This window comes from Chaetura pelagica, unplaced genomic scaffold (assembly GCF_000747805.2).
Source record: "Chaetura pelagica isolate M959 unplaced genomic scaffold, ChaPel_1.0 scaffold534, whole genome shotgun sequence".
NCBI classification, from domain to species: Eukaryota; Metazoa; Chordata; class Aves; order Apodiformes; family Apodidae; genus Chaetura; species Chaetura pelagica.
The window spans coordinates 1,273,459-1,291,845 of NW_009953065.1; the positions used below are offsets into that span (position 1 = coordinate 1,273,459).

Sequence of the window (18,387 nt, forward strand, 5' to 3'; positions counted from 1 at the left end):
GCCTCCCCTGAGCGGCCCCGTGAGGGCCCAGCCCTGGTAGGTCGGTGACCGGCGGGAATCGCTCCGGCCTGGCCGCTGTGCCCGAGGGCTCCGGTCTGAGCGGCCCCTCGGCAAGGCCTGGTCTGAGGGCAGGGACAGGCCTGTCCTTGCGGGAGGATCCCGACTGGTGGGTTTCTCTCCGTGAGTGGAAGTCGCACCGAGTGCGTTTCCTCTGCGGAGCCGCCGTGCCGGTCTTGATAGTGCTGTAAAATGTTCTTGTTCTCTGGGTTTCTTAGCCTGTGAGGTGACTGTCCTGCTGCAGCTGTCCAGACAAGCTGCCCCTTGCAGTTGTGCTCATCTAGAGTTTAGTTGCTGAACACAAGAGTTCGTGTTAAGCAATTTTGGAAATCCCAGGTGTCACTACTGTATGTGGATTTTTTACAGAGGTTGCAACACTGTCTCAGATAACGTGGTAGCACGTTTCAAGGGAGGGTGATGGGTTGTGTGGCATCCCATAAACTGCATTTATGTGACTGTCCCTAAGTATAGGAGTCTTCAAAGGAAATGTTTGCCTCCTTGCTATTTTGACAGTATTTCAAAATTTGTGTGACCTTACTGTTGTTCTTTCTAAGCCTACTGCATAGCTAATTCCATATCTTCTGGACACTGTGGAGGAAGCAAAAGAAATGGCAGCATATTCCTCTAGTCACGTGGCAGAAGAAAAACTGGATAGTTGCATGGGCAATGGTAGGTGGAGAACATGCTGGGGTATTCTCTAGCTGGTGTCCCCCTGATTAAAAGTTAACAGTTCAGATCAGTCGACCTGCATCTGCTTTATATCTTCTCTGTACTCGTTTCCTTGGATGGGCTGCTGTTATTTAGCTAACAGGAAAACTAATCTTTCTCATTGTCTCCTGGTACTCTCCTGTGGCCATCTGAACTGGGAAAAGAGCTGACTGATAGGACAACTGCATTGTCATATAGCTCCAGTTTATATATTCTCAGTTATCTTGATTGGAGGATTCTGATACCTTTTCCCACAGCCAGGTCCCACGTCCCTATTATGAATGCTTAGAAATTAGAATTCAGATCTTTCATGATATTTGGTGTCTGTCACAATTATGATTGTATTTGCAGGTGTGCTTTCAATTTCTTTGACCTAAACCATGTTTTAATTATTTAGACTTGGTAGCTAGAACTTTCTTTGCCATCTGACACCAGCTTCACCAAACCATCAACACGTAATGCAGTAATTTTTATTGAAAATCCCCAGTTTGACAAAGTCTGTGTTATAGTTTCAGACTTCCCTCTTCTGACTGATGAAAAGTTTGATTTTGACCTTTCACTCTCTCCAGTAAGGTAAGTGAACGATCTTCAGGTAAATATGCGTTTTAAAATGAACACACGTAAGGTGCTGGGCTCACTTCTTTGTCTTTGTAGTGGAAATGAAGATGAAGTTTTTGTTGGACCTTTGGGACACAAGGAAAAATGTATTGCTGTCAGTATCGAAGCAAAAGAAGGTGCTGAAGAAAAGAGTGTCCCTGCTTCTGATGACAAACTCATGTGGAGCCCACTTACAGGAGAGAAATTTGTGGAAATTTTCAAAGAAGCTCATTTGTTAGCGCTGCAAATAGAGATGGGAAGCAAGAATGAGCAGACTAAAATAGGCCAATCAGAAGAACAAGAGAACAAGATTGTAGAAAACTTTGTGGAGGACTCAAAGTCAAAACTGAAAATACTGAGAAACCAAACAATAGAGATCAGTCCCAGGGCTGCTAAGAGGGAGACATACTGTGTGCAGGATAGCCCAGCATGTCAGCTGCCACACTTTTTTCAGAAGGAATCAGAAAAACATTTATCAGATGACAAAATGCAGGCTCTTCCTAATCCTCCAAACAGAAGCCCTGTTAAAATCTGTGTATCTTCTACAAAAATTAACAGTTCACCTCTGATACAAGAACAAAAAACTAAGGAAAGAAATATGAAGGCAACTGGCAAGCTGCCAATGGCAAAACCTTCATCTACTCTTGGAAACAGCAATTTGTTGACTATTGAAAAGGTAAAGACAGCTTCTGGCAAACAATGTTTTCTTTAAACATGGCCTTTGTGTGTTTTAGGAATGTGGTCTACAAGCTTTTTTTTTTCCCCAACAGTGAATTTTAATCTTACGTTTCTCTGCCTCTTAAGATCCTCGGGTAAGACATTATTATACATAAAAAAGAAAGTCAGGGCAGATACTATGGTATAGTAGCCATCTAGTTTATCTATTATGACAATGTAGAGCATATGCAAGCAAATATATTTTCCATTGTATCCTGGTTTTGTGAATGCCATAATTTCTGGCTTCTTTTTAAGCACTGTTTTGTTGCTGGGAAAATTACTGCACTGTTCTTAGTGCCTTAATGAGCAAAAATGGCTTTGTTTACTGTTAACCCTTGTCAATGGAGTTGTGTAGAGGGGAGCCCCAAAATTCTTTTGATATAACAGGAAATCTTTTAGATTTATTTCTATCCACAGTTTGTCTCAATAATGAAAAGCACTGGCTAATGGTGTTACATTTAGGATGTGGTTATGAAAAAAACTGAAAATGTATTCTAGGGCAGCAAGGAAACAGTTGTGTTAGTGACCTTGTGTGCACAGTTTTTATATAGAATACTTTCTGTATTTTATTGCTGTACACCTTATAAGGGCTTCAGTATGTACTGCAGATTTTACTGAAAGTGTGATGCTGGCTCCTTGGGAACCATAATGTGTACAAAAGAGGGGAACCTTTTGAGTTCTAGATGATACAAGTGTCTTCTTGAATTTGAGTGCTATAAGAAAAGGCAGAATCTTAAAGCTTTAACTAGCTGAATAGTACCCCACTGTCTTAAGTTTGGATTATGCAGTCTACTATTGTAATGTCTCATCTTTTGGAAAGCTTAAGTAAAGCAGCAGAATATGTAGGTGAAGATGATTATGTGAAATTTGTGCTGATGAATTTTTGTTGCAGAGCTGTCTTTAGGTTGATGCCCAATATCTGGGTTCAAGTATGATTTGGTACCTAACAAACAGGCTCACTAGACTAATTTTAAACTATATTAGTCTAAGGACTTGGTTCAAAGACATCTTCATTGACTGTTGTCTTTGTTTCTTAACAAAATTTCTGTAAAATGCTTTATAGTGGTTTCTAAAAACACTACTACATTTTAAAATGTTGCATTGAATTTTGCAGCCCCAACCAGAAAAACATGCTATTATTTCCACAAAAAGAAATGTGAAGAGTGTGGGATCATGTGAAGATCTAATTGCTGATAAATCCAGTGCTTCTTCAGATGTCTTTGAGTCTTCGTTCAGTGGCAGTTCTTCAGTGCAAAACAAAAAAGCCCTTCCTGCACCAAATAAGGTAATGGCAAGCATTCTTTATGTGCAAATAATTTTTGTGATGTTCTGAAAAAAAACCCCTGACTCTAGTATTTAAAGTTGTATTGTTTTGTATAATGGTTTTAAAGAAAAGTAGTCTGTTCTGTAACTGTTGCTCTTGAATGTGTGTTCTAACGCAATTAACAAACTTAGGAGCAACTGTAAATGTCTTGAATTAACAAGCATTACCTTTGTTTTTAAAGCACTAGCTGCAGGTAAGTGATCAGCAATTTTCTATAAGAAGTAGTTTGTGATGTGTATAATTAAATATATCACACAAAAAGGCTGCTGTAAGTTGTATAAAGGTAGAATACCTAGAGCTGTCAGGAGTTGTTTTGAAGCTTTAGACACCTACTTCAGTGCTGCATATCCACTCCACTGAATCACAGATTGGTTGATGTTGGAAGGGATCCCCTTGGGTCATCTGATCCAACCCCTGCTCAAGCAAGGCCACCTAGAGCTGGTTGACCAGGAGTATCTTCAAGGATGGAGACTCAACAACCTCTCTGGGCAACCTGTGCCAGAGCTTATGACCCTCATAGTAAAAAAGCGTTTCCCGATGTTAAGGGGTAGGAACCTGCCATTTTCCAGTCCATGGCCATTCCCTCTGGTCCTGTCACTGGACACCACTGGAGAAAAAACTTCTTTACTGTTCCAGTGACAGAGCCCTGGAGCAGGCTGTCCAGAGAGGTTGTGGAGTCTCCTTCGCTGGAGACATTCAAAACCCCCCTGGACACGTTCCTGTGTGATGTGCTCTAGGTGATCCTGCTTTGGCAGGGGGGTTGGACTAGATGATCTTTTGAGGTTCCTTCCAACCCTTAAGATTCTGTGATTCCTGTTCCTTAATCACATTAATGGCCCATTGCTGTACTCCTTTCAGTAGCTCCAAATTGCCCTCATATTGGGCAGCCTGGAACAGGACATGGATCTTCAGGTGTGGCCTCCCCAGTGGTGAGCAGAGGGGAAGGATCACCTCCCTCCAACTGCTGGCAACTCCTCCTCATGCACCCCAGGATCCTGTTGGCATTCTTTGCTGCAAGGGCATGTTGCTGGCCCATCCTCAGCTTGTCCACCAGCACTCCTGAGGGCCTTTTCTGCAAAGCTACTTTCCAAGTCGTTGGTGCCAAGCATATACCGGTGCCTGGAGTTACTCCTTTTATTGTTTAATCCCTTTAAGTCCATACTCAGGTTTGTGGCAGGAGTAAAAATAACAGTTCACCTCCTAGATCTGATGTTCCAGTTCTGTATAATAATCCAGATATCTTGAACTGTTTCTAAAAGAAAATAACTTTTAAAACTATACTCTGAGGAAGGAACTTCTCTAAAATTCACAAACGAAAAGCTATTACACCAAGAAAGAGCACGGCACAATAACATGTTAAATAGGGTTTTTTTTCTGTATTTTCTAATTCAGCCTGGCTTAAAGAAGATAACACAACTGAAACTTTCTGGTGTTGCCAGTGGTCTCACAAGAAGGGCTACTTCATCATCATCATCGTCATCAGCTTCCAGCAAGAACTCAAGTCTGAATTCAAGTTTACCCATTTCTCCCATAGGAAAAAATGGTAATAATTCTTCCTACAGATTTGTGCCACAAATCAATTTTGAAGTAGCTAAGCATGCAAGCAGTAAAAAATGTTTTGAATGGAGAATAAAATTGTATAGGGTAGCCTAAAAAAATCCCTGTGGACTAAAGATACATCTATCACTTGTAAAAACTTAAGTTTTTGTAAGCCTGATGCCTACATGTAAGGGTCTGATGCAGCTAGAAAGTGAGCAATGCCTGAGGAAACATGTTCTTTTTATACATGATCTTCTCTATTACAGCCAAGTACATGAGCTTCTGAATGCTGTAAGCTTGTCCACCTTGAATTAAAACCACAAGAAAACACAAAAGAACTTGACACCAAAACATTTGAAAGACAGAATGAAGGTGGAAGGCCTAGTTTCAAAATCTGAGTTTCTGTAATCCTGATGAAAGATGAACTTTATTCAAGCAGGTGGAAAAATAACTCGGGGGAGATAACTGAATACAACCAAGAGGCTTATATTATAATGAGGATGACAATTTGACCCTTTCAGTAAGCCTCAAAGGATCAGGAAAATAGTCTAAAAATACAGATGTAAGCACCATGGTTCTTGTAGATCTATTAAGATACCAGGTTACTGCAAATCTCTATTTTGTACTTTGTTTCTGGATGGATAGTAATATATCAGTAAAAGTTAAAGCTTAATAAGAATTATTTTATACAATAGAAGTGTCTAGTCAAGACTCATCCTATTAACGAATGTATCTTACAAAGGTAAGAGCCATATAGAAAACAGAAAAGCACTTGTGGGGTAGGTCAGCAGGTGGTGCTCATTAGTGCAACTTGAACTATTACACTGAATATTACACTTAAGGGAACAGAGCCAAATTGCTGGGAGAAAATTTAGAAAATGTAATCTTTAGTCTGCAGTCTGGCATTCTTTGAGGAATATTCTTTGACTTGATTGCAGTAATTCAGGAATTTGGTGCAGGGACTTTCTAAAATGGAAAAAACAGCTGGTGAATTTGGAGTAAGTTTTCAGTAGTTGGATGTGTTCTTCTTGAACTCGAGTTGTTTGAATATAAATTTAAATGCTGTAAATTGCTGTTTTTCTTTCCTGTAGGAGTGTAATTATTCTTCTTAGTCAAAGCAATAAGCAATTACTCTGAAGTATAATAACTTTCTATTTCAGGAAAATCAAGCACATCTTCAAAAGCTGGTGTGAGTGGCTCTAAGCTTTCATCTAGTACAAACAGACTGGCCCTTGTCAGACCTACCAGCGTGTCATCTCTGCAGGCTGCCAATACTGAGAAATCCAGGAAGCAAGAAAGATCAGCTAGTACTCCCAAAATAGCTAGTGCTTCAAGCTTGGCTAAATCTTCAGCTTTTGCAACACCATCTGATGCTGTAGGCAGTGGGATTCAGAGGCAGAGCTCTGTTCCCAATCTGCAGAAGTTCTGCCAGCAGAATAAAGATGGAAGTGCAACAAAAGGAAGCCTGTGTCCAAAGGCCAAGGGTACAGTTTTGTCTGATCCTACAAGTCAAGCTGATAGTCCAGTGAAGACTGGAGGTAAGCACAGACTTAGCATGACCTGTTCTCTAGCTTGGCTATTGAAAGCAAATGTTACCACAAATGCTTGTTACTTGTTTCATTATACCTCTGTCCATCTCTGGAAGGAATTAGTATTTTAACTGAAAGGTATTTGTTATAAAAAATAAATATGAATGTGGATAGCAGCTAACAAAACTTTTGTCTTCAGATACACCATCAAATAAATTGGCACCAAAAGCAGCACCACCATCTCTTGGATCATTTTGTGGCACCCTTGGAAGGTAGGGCATAACTGAAAATGGAGGGCACTGAAGCATGCTTCTTACCATGGCACCTGGCTGGGTGCTGCAACAATCTTTAAAAGTTCCATATTGGAACTGACTTCAAACAAAAAAAAACCCAAGCAAGGCCCGCCGTCCCCCCCTACGCTTTGGACGAGGACGGTTTTCTTTGCAGTGCTAAATAAGCTTGAGTCATTCATTAAATAATTCCTCTGAATTAAAGCCTATGCTGAGGTTATCGACCTCATCATGATTACTGCACCCTTATTGACTAAAAGGAAACTGATTTCTACTTTTTGACAGAATAGTTTGAATAAAACTGGGTTTAGAAGATTTTGGCTAATTGCATGTTCCTTTTTTTAGTGCCATGGCAGTCAGCACTCCTGTGAAAGCCTCGGCAGATGGGATCTTCCAGAATTTTTGTGTTCCTGAGAAGCCTGTCTCCATGACTCCTGCCAGTCTGAGACGGTCTGGCTTACCTACACCTGTTCGTCGTATCTCAGGGTTTCCAGCAGTGACTCCTACAACTGTACCAAGAATGACATTTTCTCCAAGTGCTGCATCTGTTTGTCGAAGTTCCGGCTTTTCTACCAAAAAGACTTTTGCAGCTGGGTAAGACAGAAACATCCACATATGGAATAAGTATTGTAGGCAAACTGCCTCTAAGTGGATTTTTATGATGACTTTCAGGTTTCAAAGACCTCTTGTTAAATGTTACAATAAGGCATTTGAGCATAGATGCACTTTAGGCCTAATAAAGAGGCCTACAGTAAAATACTATAAGCCTTACTGAGATGAGTCAATATCTAACACTAAACAAACATAATATCTAATAGGAAATTATTATTATTTCTTGAGCTAGCAGACAATTTAGGGCTTGTATCTAATGCTCTGACTGAAAACAGATTTGGTATTGGTTTTATTTTGCCGTTGTCTTCTGATGAAGGGAAACAGCTGATTAAAACATATTGCTCTTAAATTTGTTTTATACTATTGCCAGCGCTGCTGTAAAGTTTATCACTTTCTTAAAGCATCAATCAAAAAGCCAAGGATTTAATTGACTTAACTTCAGTTTTGGAGGAGGTTTACCTATGTTTCTTTTGAAATAATTGGTTGCAAAATGGGTGAAACCTACATTGTTGTTAATTATGTTTGTTTTCTATGAAAGAATGTCTCCTTCATAGTATCAGCCCAACATATTCTCAGACTTGCTTCATGGTTGGTTATGAACAGTGTTAAAGTAGGAATGATTCATGGCTAGACTACTCTGCCTATATGTCATGTTACTTAGGCTAAATGTCCAAAATAGTCTTTTCTCTCAAGAAAACAATTGCTCCCCCTACAATGACTACCATACTAATCTTGATTCCAACCCCTGGTCTTCCAGCTGGTGTCAGTACTTCTTCTCAGCAGGCCCTGAAGTGGGTTGCTAAATGATATGCAATATTAGTACCTGTTTGCTAGTTGTTTTGTCAAAGTCTAAAAAATCATTTTTGTGAAGTCTAGGCTGCGTGTATTTAAGATTAAATTCTTCATCTTTCTGAAGTCATTAGCTAATGTTTTCTTTTTGCATGGGTAGACTATAAATTTATTGCAGAACAAAATATCTTGCATTTTGCAGGTAGTTTGCATTCTTTTGGGTAAAAATATGTGAAACCTTATGGTCATTAAAACTTGGAGTAAAAAAAGAGAAACCAAGGTTAGGACACAGGCATGTCTGGTTTTAGTAGTTCATGCTGATTAAAGAACTAAATTATTACTAATGCTCTTTTCCCTAGTTCTAAACAGACAAAAGAGACTAAGCCACAGACATCATCTTCAGAAGATGATGTATCTCCTCTTCCTGTGCTACCTCTTGCACTTAACTTCTCACCAGAAAAAAATGTTACAGAAGCAGAAGAACATGAATTACAAGAGGCTGAAGTACAAAATCACCTGGCTGAAGAGAAAAAAACGGAGGTAAGCAATAACAGTAGATTTTTCTACAGAACTAGTAAGTAAACTTATTGAAAATAAGTTGTTTCAAGATGAGGGGTAAGTAGACAAACCACTTACAAAGTTAAAATAGATTCGCTCTAAGGGTGTGCACCCTCTAGTGCCTGTTTTTAGCACTGAACTTCTGTTCAGTGTTCTCACATCTCAAAGCTGAATGGTGAAATATTTGCAGGTTTCTTATTAAATTTCCACTTCTGGATAAGTGCTGTAAAGTCCTTGTGGATTTGATTAGAAAAGCAGTGTCAAAGGGAAGTTCTATTGCAGCCATGAAGCCCTTTTGAAAAATCTGTATTGTTGTAGTTAAAATCAGTCACCTAACAGCAGTGCAAACCCGAAGGCCCATGTAGCATTAAATTTAGTTTTCACATACTTAGTCCAGTGAACACTTTTTTTCCCCTCTCCCAAGAATTTACTGGCTTCCTGTTGAAAGCTGGCACTTTACAGGCATTAAGGAGAAAGGACTGAACTGGTAGTTCTGAAAATTAACCTGTCAAAGTGGCTATGGATTTTAAAATATTCAGGTGTAGAATCTGTAATTACTTCATGTTATTGCATCAGTAATTTGCTTGTTAGCTTACTTGCTGACATGAAGTATCTGTTACAGAATTGCTTAGTACGTATGTAGAGTAGTTAAACTGAACAAAAGCATAACTAAGTCTGGAGCTCTGCAGAATAGTTAATATTGCTAAATAACATTGCACAATAATTGTAGTAAGTAATTTAAATATTAAGAAAGTTTATTACTTAGGTTTTAAATTTGACTTAACTTTGCTTTTAAGTGAAAAATGATGGAGACTCAACAACCTCTCTGGGCAACCTGTGCCAGAGCTTATGACCCTCATAGTAAAAAAGCGTTTCCCGATGTTAAGGGGTAGGAACCTGCCATTTTCCAGTCCATGGCCATTCCCTCTGGTCCTGTCACTGGACACCACTGGAGAAAAAACTTCTTTACTGTTCCAGTGACAGAGCCCTGGAGCAGGCTGTCCAGAGAGGTTGTGGAGTCTCCTTCGCTGGAGACATTCAAAACCCCCCTGGACACGTTCCTGTGTGATGTGCTCTAGGTGATCCTGCTTTGGCAGGGGGGTTGGACTAGATGATCTTTTGAGGTTCCTTCCAACCCTTAAGATTCTGTGATTCCTGTTCCTTAATCACATTAATGGCCCATTGCTGTACTCCTTTCAGTAGCTCCAAATTGCCCTCATATTGGGCAGCCTGGAACAGGACATGGATCTTCAGGTGTGGCCTCCCCAGTGGTGAGCAGAGGGGAAGGATCACCTCCCTCCAACTGCTGGCAACTCCTCCTCATGCACCCCAGGATCCTGTTGGCATTCTTTGCTGCAAGGGCATGTTGCTGGCCCATCCTCAGCTTGTCCACCAGCACTCCTGAGGGCCTTTTCTGCAAAGCTACTTTCCAAGTCGTTGGTGCCAAGCATATACCGGTGCCTGGAGTTACTCCTTTTATTGTTTAATCCCTTTAAGTCCATACTCAGGTTTGTGGCAGGAGTAAAAATAACAGTTCACCTCCTAGATCTGATGTTCCAGTTCTGTATAATAATCCAGATATCTTGAACTGTTTCTAAAAGAAAATAACTTTTAAAACTATACTCTGAGGAAGGAACTTCTCTAAAATTCACAAACGAAAAGCTATTACACCAAGAAAGAGCACGGCACAATAACATGTTAAATAGGGTTTTTTTTCTGTATTTTCTAATTCAGCCTGGCTTAAAGAAGATAACACAACTGAAACTTTCTGGTGTTGCCAGTGGTCTCACAAGAAGGGCTACTTCATCATCATCATCGTCATCAGCTTCCAGCAAGAACTCAAGTCTGAATTCAAGTTTACCCATTTCTCCCATAGGAAAAAATGGTAATAATTCTTCCTACAGATTTGTGCCACAAATCAATTTTGAAGTAGCTAAGCATGCAAGCAGTAAAAAATGTTTTGAATGGAGAATAAAATTGTATAGGGTAGCCTAAAAAAATCCCTGTGGACTAAAGATACATCTATCACTTGTAAAAACTTAAGTTTTTGTAAGCCTGATGCCTACATGTAAGGGTCTGATGCAGCTAGAAAGTGAGCAATGCCTGAGGAAACATGTTCTTTTTATACATGATCTTCTCTATTACAGCCAAGTACATGAGCTTCTGAATGCTGTAAGCTTGTCCACCTTGAATTAAAACCACAAGAAAACACAAAAGAACTTGACACCAAAACATTTGAAAGACAGAATGAAGGTGGAAGGCCTAGTTTCAAAATCTGAGTTTCTGTAATCCTGATGAAAGATGAACTTTATTCAAGCAGGTGGAAAAATAACTCGGGGGAGATAACTGAATACAACCAAGAGGCTTATATTATAATGAGGATGACAATTTGACCCTTTCAGTAAGCCTCAAAGGATCAGGAAAATAGTCTAAAAATACAGATGTAAGCACCATGGTTCTTGTAGATCTATTAAGATACCAGGTTACTGCAAATCTCTATTTTGTACTTTGTTTCTGGATGGATAGTAATATATCAGTAAAAGTTAAAGCTTAATAAGAATTATTTTATACAATAGAAGTGTCTAGTCAAGACTCATCCTATTAACGAATGTATCTTACAAAGGTAAGAGCCATATAGAAAACAGAAAAGCACTTGTGGGGTAGGTCAGCAGGTGGTGCTCATTAGTGCAACTTGAACTATTACACTGAATATTACACTTAAGGGAACAGAGCCAAATTGCTGGGAGAAAATTTAGAAAATGTAATCTTTAGTCTGCAGTCTGGCATTCTTTGAGGAATATTCTTTGGCTTGATTGCAGTAATTCAGGAATTTGGTGCAGGGACTTTCTAAAATGGAAAAAACAGCTGGTGAATTTGGAGTAAGTTTTCAGTAGTTGGATGTGTTCTTCTTGAACTCGAGTTGTTTGAATATAAATTTAAATGCTGTAAATTGCTGTTTTTCTTTCCTGTAGGAGTGTAATTATTCTTCTTAGTCAAAGCAATAAGCAATTACTCTGAAGTATAATAACTTTCTATTTCAGGAAAATCAAGCACATCTTCAAAAGCTGGTGTGAGTGGCTCTAAGCTTTCATCTAGTACAAACAGACTGGCCCTTGTCAGACCTACCAGCGTGTCATCTCTGCAGGCTGCCAATACTGAGAAATCCAGGAAGCAAGAAAGATCAGCTAGTACTCCCAAAATAGCTAGTGCTTCAAGCTTGGCTAAATCTTCAGCTTTTGCAACACCATCTGATGCTGTAGGCAGTGGGATTCAGAGGCAGAGCTCTGTTCCCAATCTGCAGAAGTTCTGCCAGCAGAATAAAGATGGAAGTGCAACAAAAGGAAGCCTGTGTCCAAAGGCCAAGGGTACAGTTTTGTCTGATCCTACAAGTCAAGCTGATAGTCCAGTGAAGACTGGAGGTAAGCACAGACTTAGCATGACCTGTTCTCTAGCTTGGCTATTGAAAGCAAATGTTACCACAAATGCTTGTTACTTGTTTCATTATACCTCTGTCCATCTCTGGAAGGAATTAGTATTTTAACTGAAAGGTATTTGTTATAAAAAATAAATATGAATGTGGATAGCAGCTAACAAAACTTTTGTCTTCAGATACACCATCAAATAAATTGGCACCAAAAGCAGCACCACCATCTCTTGGATCATTTTGTGGCACCCTTGGAAGGTAGGGCATAACTGAAAATGGAGGGCACTGAAGCATGCTTCTTACCATGGCACCTGGCTGGGTGCTGCAACAATCTTTAAAAGTTCCATATTGGAACTGACTTCAAACAAAAAAAAACCCAAGCAAGGCCCGCCGTCCCCCCCTACGCTTTGGACGAGGACGGTTTTCTTTGCAGTGCTAAATAAGCTTGAGTCATTCATTAAATAATTCCTCTGAATTAAAGCCTATGCTGAGGTTATCGACCTCATCATGATTACTGCACCCTTATTGACTAAAAGGAAACTGATTTCTACTTTTTGACAGAATAGTTTGAATAAAACTGGGTTTAGAAGATTTTGGCTAATTGCATGTTCCTTTTTTTAGTGCCATGGCAGTCAGCACTCCTGTGAAAGCCTCGGCAGATGGGATCTTCCAGAATTTTTGTGTTCCTGAGAAGCCTGTCTCCATGACTCCTGCCAGTCTGAGACGGTCTGGCTTACCTACACCTGTTCGTCGTATCTCAGGGTTTCCAGCAGTGACTCCTACAACTGTACCAAGAATGACATTTTCTCCAAGTGCTGCATCTGTTTGTCGAAGTTCCGGCTTTTCTACCAAAAAGACTTTTGCAGCTGGGTAAGACAGAAACATCCACATATGGAATAAGTATTGTAGGCAAACTGCCTCTAAGTGGATTTTTATGATGACTTTCAGGTTTCAAAGACCTCTTGTTAAATGTTACAATAAGGCATTTGAGCATAGATGCACTTTAGGCCTAATAAAGAGGCCTACAGTAAAATACTATAAGCCTTACTGAGATGAGTCAATATCTAACACTAAACAAATATAATATCTAATAGGAAATTATTATTATTTCTTGAGCTAGCAGACAATTTAGGGCTTGTATCTAATGCTCTGACTGAAAACAGATTTGGTATTGGTTTTATTTTGCCGTTGTCTTCTGATGAAGGGAAACAGCTGATTAAAACATATTGCTCTTAAATTTGTTTTATACTATTGCCAGCGCTGCTGTAAAGTTTATCACTTTCTTAAAGCATCAATCAAAAAGCCAAGGATTTAATTGACTTAACTTCAGTTTTGGAGGAGGTTTACCTATGTTTCTTTTGAAATAATTGGTTGCAAAATGGGTGAAACCTACATTGTTGTTAATTATGTTTGTTTTCTATGAAAGAATGTCTCCTTCATAGTATCAGCCCAACATATTCTCAGACTTGCTTCATGGTTGGTTATGAACAGTGTTAAAGTAGGAATGATTCATGGCTAGACTACTCTGCCTATATGTCATGTTACTTAGGCTAAATGTCCAAAATAGTCTTTTCTCTCAAGAAAACAATTGCTCCCCCTACAATGACTACCATACTAATCTTGATTCCAACCCCTGGTCTTCCAGCTGGTGTCAGTACTTCTTCTCAGCAGGCCCTGAAGTGGGTTGCTAAATGATATGCAATATTAGTACCTGTTTGCTAGTTGTTTTGTCAAAGTCTAAAAAATCATTTTTGTGAAGTCTAGGCTGCGTGTATTTAAGATTAAATTCTTCATCTTTCTGAAGTCATTAGCTAATGTTTTCTTTTTGCATGGGTAGACTATAAATTTATTGCAGAACAAAATATCTTGCATTTTGCAGGTAGTTTGCATTCTTTTGGGTAAAAATATGTGAAACCTTATGGTCATTAAAACTTGGAGTAAAAAAAGAGAAACCAAGGTTAGGACACAGGCATGTCTGGTTTTAGTAGTTCATGCTGATTAAAGAACTAAATTATTACTAATGCTCTTTTCCCTAGTTCTAAACAGACAAAAGAGACTAAGCCACAGACATCATCTTCAGAAGATGATGTATCTCCTCTTCCTGTGCTACCTCTTGCACTTAACTTCTCACCAGAAAAAAATGTTACAGAAGCAGAAGAACATGAATTACAAGAGGCTGAAGTACAAAATCACCTGGCTGAAGAGAAAAAAACGGAGGTAAGCAATAACAGTAGATTTTTCTACAGAACTAGTAAGTAAACTTATTGAAAATAAGTTGTTTCAAGATGAGGGGTAAGTAGACAAACCACTTACAAAGTTAAAATAGATTCGCTCTAAGGGTGTGCACCCTCTAGTGCCTGTTTTTAGCACTGAACTTCTGTTCAGTGTTCTCACATCTCAAAGCTGAATGGTGAAATATTTGCAGGTTTCTTATTAAATTTCCACTTCTGGATAAGTGCTGTAAAGTCCTTGTGGATTTGATTAGAAAAGCAGTGTCAAAGGGAAGTTCTATTGCAGCCATGAAGCCCTTTTGAAAAATCTGTATTGTTGTAGTTAAAATCAGTCACCTAACAGCAGTGCAAACCCGAAGGCCCATGTAGCATTAAATTTAGTTTTCACATACTTAGTCCAGTGAACACTTTTTTTCCCCTCTCCCAAGAATTTACTGGCTTCCTGTTGAAAGCTGGCACTTTACAGGCATTAAGGAGAAAGGACTGAACTGGTAGTTCTGAAAATTAACCTGTCAAAGTGGCTATGGATTTTAAAATATTCAGGTGTAGAATCTGTAATTACTTCATGTTATTGCATCAGTAATTTGCTTGTTAGCTTACTTGCTGACATGAAGTATCTGTTACAGAATTGCTTAGTACGTATGTAGAGTAGTTAAACTGAACAAAAGCATAACTAAGTCTGGAGCTCTGCAGAATAGTTAATATTGCTAAATAACATTGCACAATAATTGTAGTAAGTAATTTAAATATTAAGAAAGTTTATTACTTAGGTTTTAAATTTGACTTAACTTTGCTTTTAAGTGAAAAATTGTTCTATGCCCCAAGGAGCTCTTTTGTGTCACTGCATTTCCCTATTTGTGAGGTTTGCTATAGGTAGGGCAAGAGCTGATGTTTTTACACTGTGTGCAAACAATCCTGCATGAAAAATACGCAAGCTGTAAATTAAGCCTGTCCTGTTATTGTTGCAGCTGCATAAGTACACTGACTGCCTGAATGTTTATGATGGAAGCACAGAAAATCTGAACTATCTTTTTTTTTAAGGCCTTGCTAGTAGATATTGAAATAGACAAATCTCTCCCACACGCTTTGGAATGTGAAAGTAGACCTCTGATTGACCTTTCCAATACTCCTGAAGTGAATAAGATGACTCCTCTAAAGCCTGTATTCTCAGGGCAGGTAAAGGTAAGTTACATTCAAGTCTTCTGGTGCATATATGCTAGCAGAAGAATGTCAACTGACTGCATATGCTTGTCTGCAGAGTAGCTCCACAGTACTGTAAGAATGACTGAATACTAGCTCAATATGGTAATTGTAATACTACATACTAGGATGCTCTTAAATAAAGAGAACATTGTTTAAAATCAGACAGTGTGCTCTGAACTACATCTCTGGAATCAACCTGCAAATAGGAGAAGGATGGAAGAACTTAATATTTAAAGCCATTGTTAAAGAATGAAACTGTTCTGAAGCAGGAACTGAATGCTGTTTTCAGCAGAGTAGGCATGCTGGCTCTTGTTTTCCTTTTCAAGCAAATGTTCAGTTCTTGGCAGTAGCAGTTCATTTTCAGCAAAAATTCAGGACTGTCTCCTGTTTAACTCCTCTCCTAATCCCCTCCTTAGTTGAAAGATGTGCATTGGAATCCACTCTAAATTGGACAAGCATTTTGGGGCAAGTGTTTTTTTGTACACTAGTGACTTTTTAAGGTAGATTCCTTTTATGCATTGCCAGATTGAATGATGGTGACTGAAGATATAGCCTTTAGTATTAGATGTAGTTGGGATCAATTCAAAATCAGGTCCTTCCAAGTATCTCAAAGGAGGATCACAGAAATCTGACTTCTGGGGGCAAGTTCAGAGGAGTTCAGAAGTGTTCTGTCCTGCCTGGATGATAATCTCACTTGAATATGCACAGGAGTGCATCTTAGAAAAGTCTTTTAGGCTTTTAAGGTGAGTATGGGCAGTAACCATCTTGAGAGAAGCTTGTCCTTGTCTAAGAATGAGCTAGATATTTAAAAGCCTGAACCTAAAAGCTTGTGTGATGCTTGTCTCTGTCTTCTGGATTTTAATAGGAATCCTAAACAAAAAAGAGTACTTGAGAAAACTTTCAATAAAGATTATTGCTGCTAGTAGTTATGTACAACAGCTGACTACAACAGCTAAATTTTATTGGTTTTCTTTCAGCTAATTGATTTGAGTTCTCCTCTTATCACTCTGAGTCCTGATGTAAACAAAGAAAATCTGGATTCCCCTCTACTCAAGTTTTGAACTTGAGTTGAAATGAAGAATTCTTGGCAACTGTGATCTTTAAAGTGTTCAGGTGTTACTCTTCACTCACACAGGTTTTTTTTAAGTTGGCTATGGATTATCTGATGAACTGCATTAAGACAATAGAATTCTAACAGTCTTCATGCAGTCAAACTGAGTCTAATGGTTCTGTTCATGGATGTGCTGCAATAGTTGTATTTTAAGCTGTGTCACTCTGACAAAAAGGCATATTCTCTGTATTGGAAGCCTGTCTCTTTATTTCCACCTACTTGTCCTTTGATTCCTTATCTCCTATGTGCAATGAAGTTTTAAATTAAAATAAATGAGTTGTTTACTAAAGTGTTGTACAAAGTAGCAACCTTTTATTACAGACTTTAGTTAGACTATTTTAATGTTTCACTACCAGATGTAGGTGAAGCTAGTAGACTTGAGGGTGATTTGTCATGCAGAAGTGTAGCAAGCTTGGAAATAAACATTTTACTGTTGAATGCTAGAGGAAAACACTAACAGCAACAGCTGAATTTTTGTGATTCAATGAAGAAAGCAACTGCTTATTACTGCTGCAGGGTTTAGTTTTGACATTTGAAGATTAGGCTTGAACTTTCTCATTTTCTAGAACAGAAAAATGCTTTCTTACCTGAATTTGCCACACTTGGATAATAGCTGGAGATTTTAAATATGGGGAGGTGAATGGACATAAATGCACACAGCAGTAGCCCATAAGTATAGAAGTAACAAGCCTGTCTTGGCGACTAGACACTGCTGCTGTGTATGTACTAGCTTAATGTACTTATGAAAGTTTAGCAAGAGATTAAAATGGATTGTTCACCTGTTTGTATTCATTAAAGTGGAAGTAGGAGACTCAAAGTGTTTAAGTAGGAGGCAGTATTCAGATGAGTTTGTCAAATACTTGGATGCTGAACAAGGCATCTTCCTTTGAAGACACTTGCCTCCTCAACACAGCTGCCTCCTCTGTGGTTACTGCACTGTCAGACTCTGCTCTGAAGGGAGGTCTTTGGCCAGAGTGTGAGGGCTCTTCTGAGCCAGGAAACAAAAGTTTTTTCTTATGCCTGATGCATTTGTACATATGCTCTGCACTTCAAGGCATTCTGTGCCCTCTGGGAAGTGCATTTTGTGGATGTCTGTCAGGCAGCTTAGGAACAATTTATGAACAAGCAGGCAGTATCTGCCACCCTCAATGCCCTGCTGTGTGGTCCTGAGCCAGGCACTTGGCCAGCTCAGTACTTCTGGTCTTCACCACCTCTATTGCCTGGCCTAACTAACCACTGGAGCTCAGACACTGACTTGACAGTTCCATGTGTCTTCAACTAAGAGCCAAATACCAGCCTTCAAGCTCCAAGTCAGTTGCTGAAAGGCTCCTTGAAGCAGGATTAGTGCGGGATGTGCTGGGGGAGGCTGCACTATGTAGCAGCAGCTGGAACCAGCTGCAACCTCTGGGTTAGGAGGTGATAACGAACATGAAGCAATAAAATCGAGACGTATTTCCCTCTGGGTCTGCCTTTGTCCAGTTCAATTTGCTGAGCCCTGTTGCTTGTGGGCAGTGGGAGGCTCTGGGTTGGGTGCGTGTTGGGGGGTGCGGTTACCCTGGCGGGGGGAGGGTTCAGGGCCAAATAGCTCTTGTGATGCTTCAGTCTTTCCGGTTGGTTTGCAAAGCGTTGTTTGGCCCCGCGTCCCTGCTGCGGGAAAGGGCACCGAGCCGTGCCGGGCGGGAGCAGCGGGAGCGCTCC

General features: G+C 39.5%; 2 protein-coding genes across 2 annotated transcripts in view; both read left to right on the plus strand.

Moving 5' to 3' along the window:
* Positions 1 to 665: 665 nt before the first annotated feature.
* Positions 666 to 16,639, plus strand: GTSE1 (G-2 and S-phase expressed 1). The gene is made up of 12 exons (XM_009996781.1): positions 666 to 726; positions 1,275 to 1,338; positions 1,420 to 2,038; positions 3,194 to 3,364; positions 4,796 to 4,946; positions 6,103 to 6,480; positions 6,671 to 6,743; positions 7,107 to 7,355; positions 8,522 to 8,681; positions 14,320 to 14,361; positions 15,417 to 15,557; positions 16,556 to 16,639. The coding sequence occupies exons 1-12, from the start codon at positions 666 to 668 to the stop codon at positions 16,637 to 16,639; spliced, it is 2,193 nt and encodes a 730-aa protein (XP_009995083.1).
* Positions 16,640 to 17,955: 1,316 nt separating this feature from the next.
* Positions 17,956 to 18,387, plus strand: part of TRMU (tRNA 5-methylaminomethyl-2-thiouridylate methyltransferase) — an 8,737-nt gene continuing 8,305 nt past the window's right edge. Inside the window, exon 1 of the mRNA XM_009996797.1 lies at positions 17,956 to 18,097. Within this exon, the coding sequence (XP_009995099.1) occupies positions 17,956 to 18,097 (142 nt within the window). The remainder of the gene's footprint in view (positions 18,098 to 18,387) is intronic.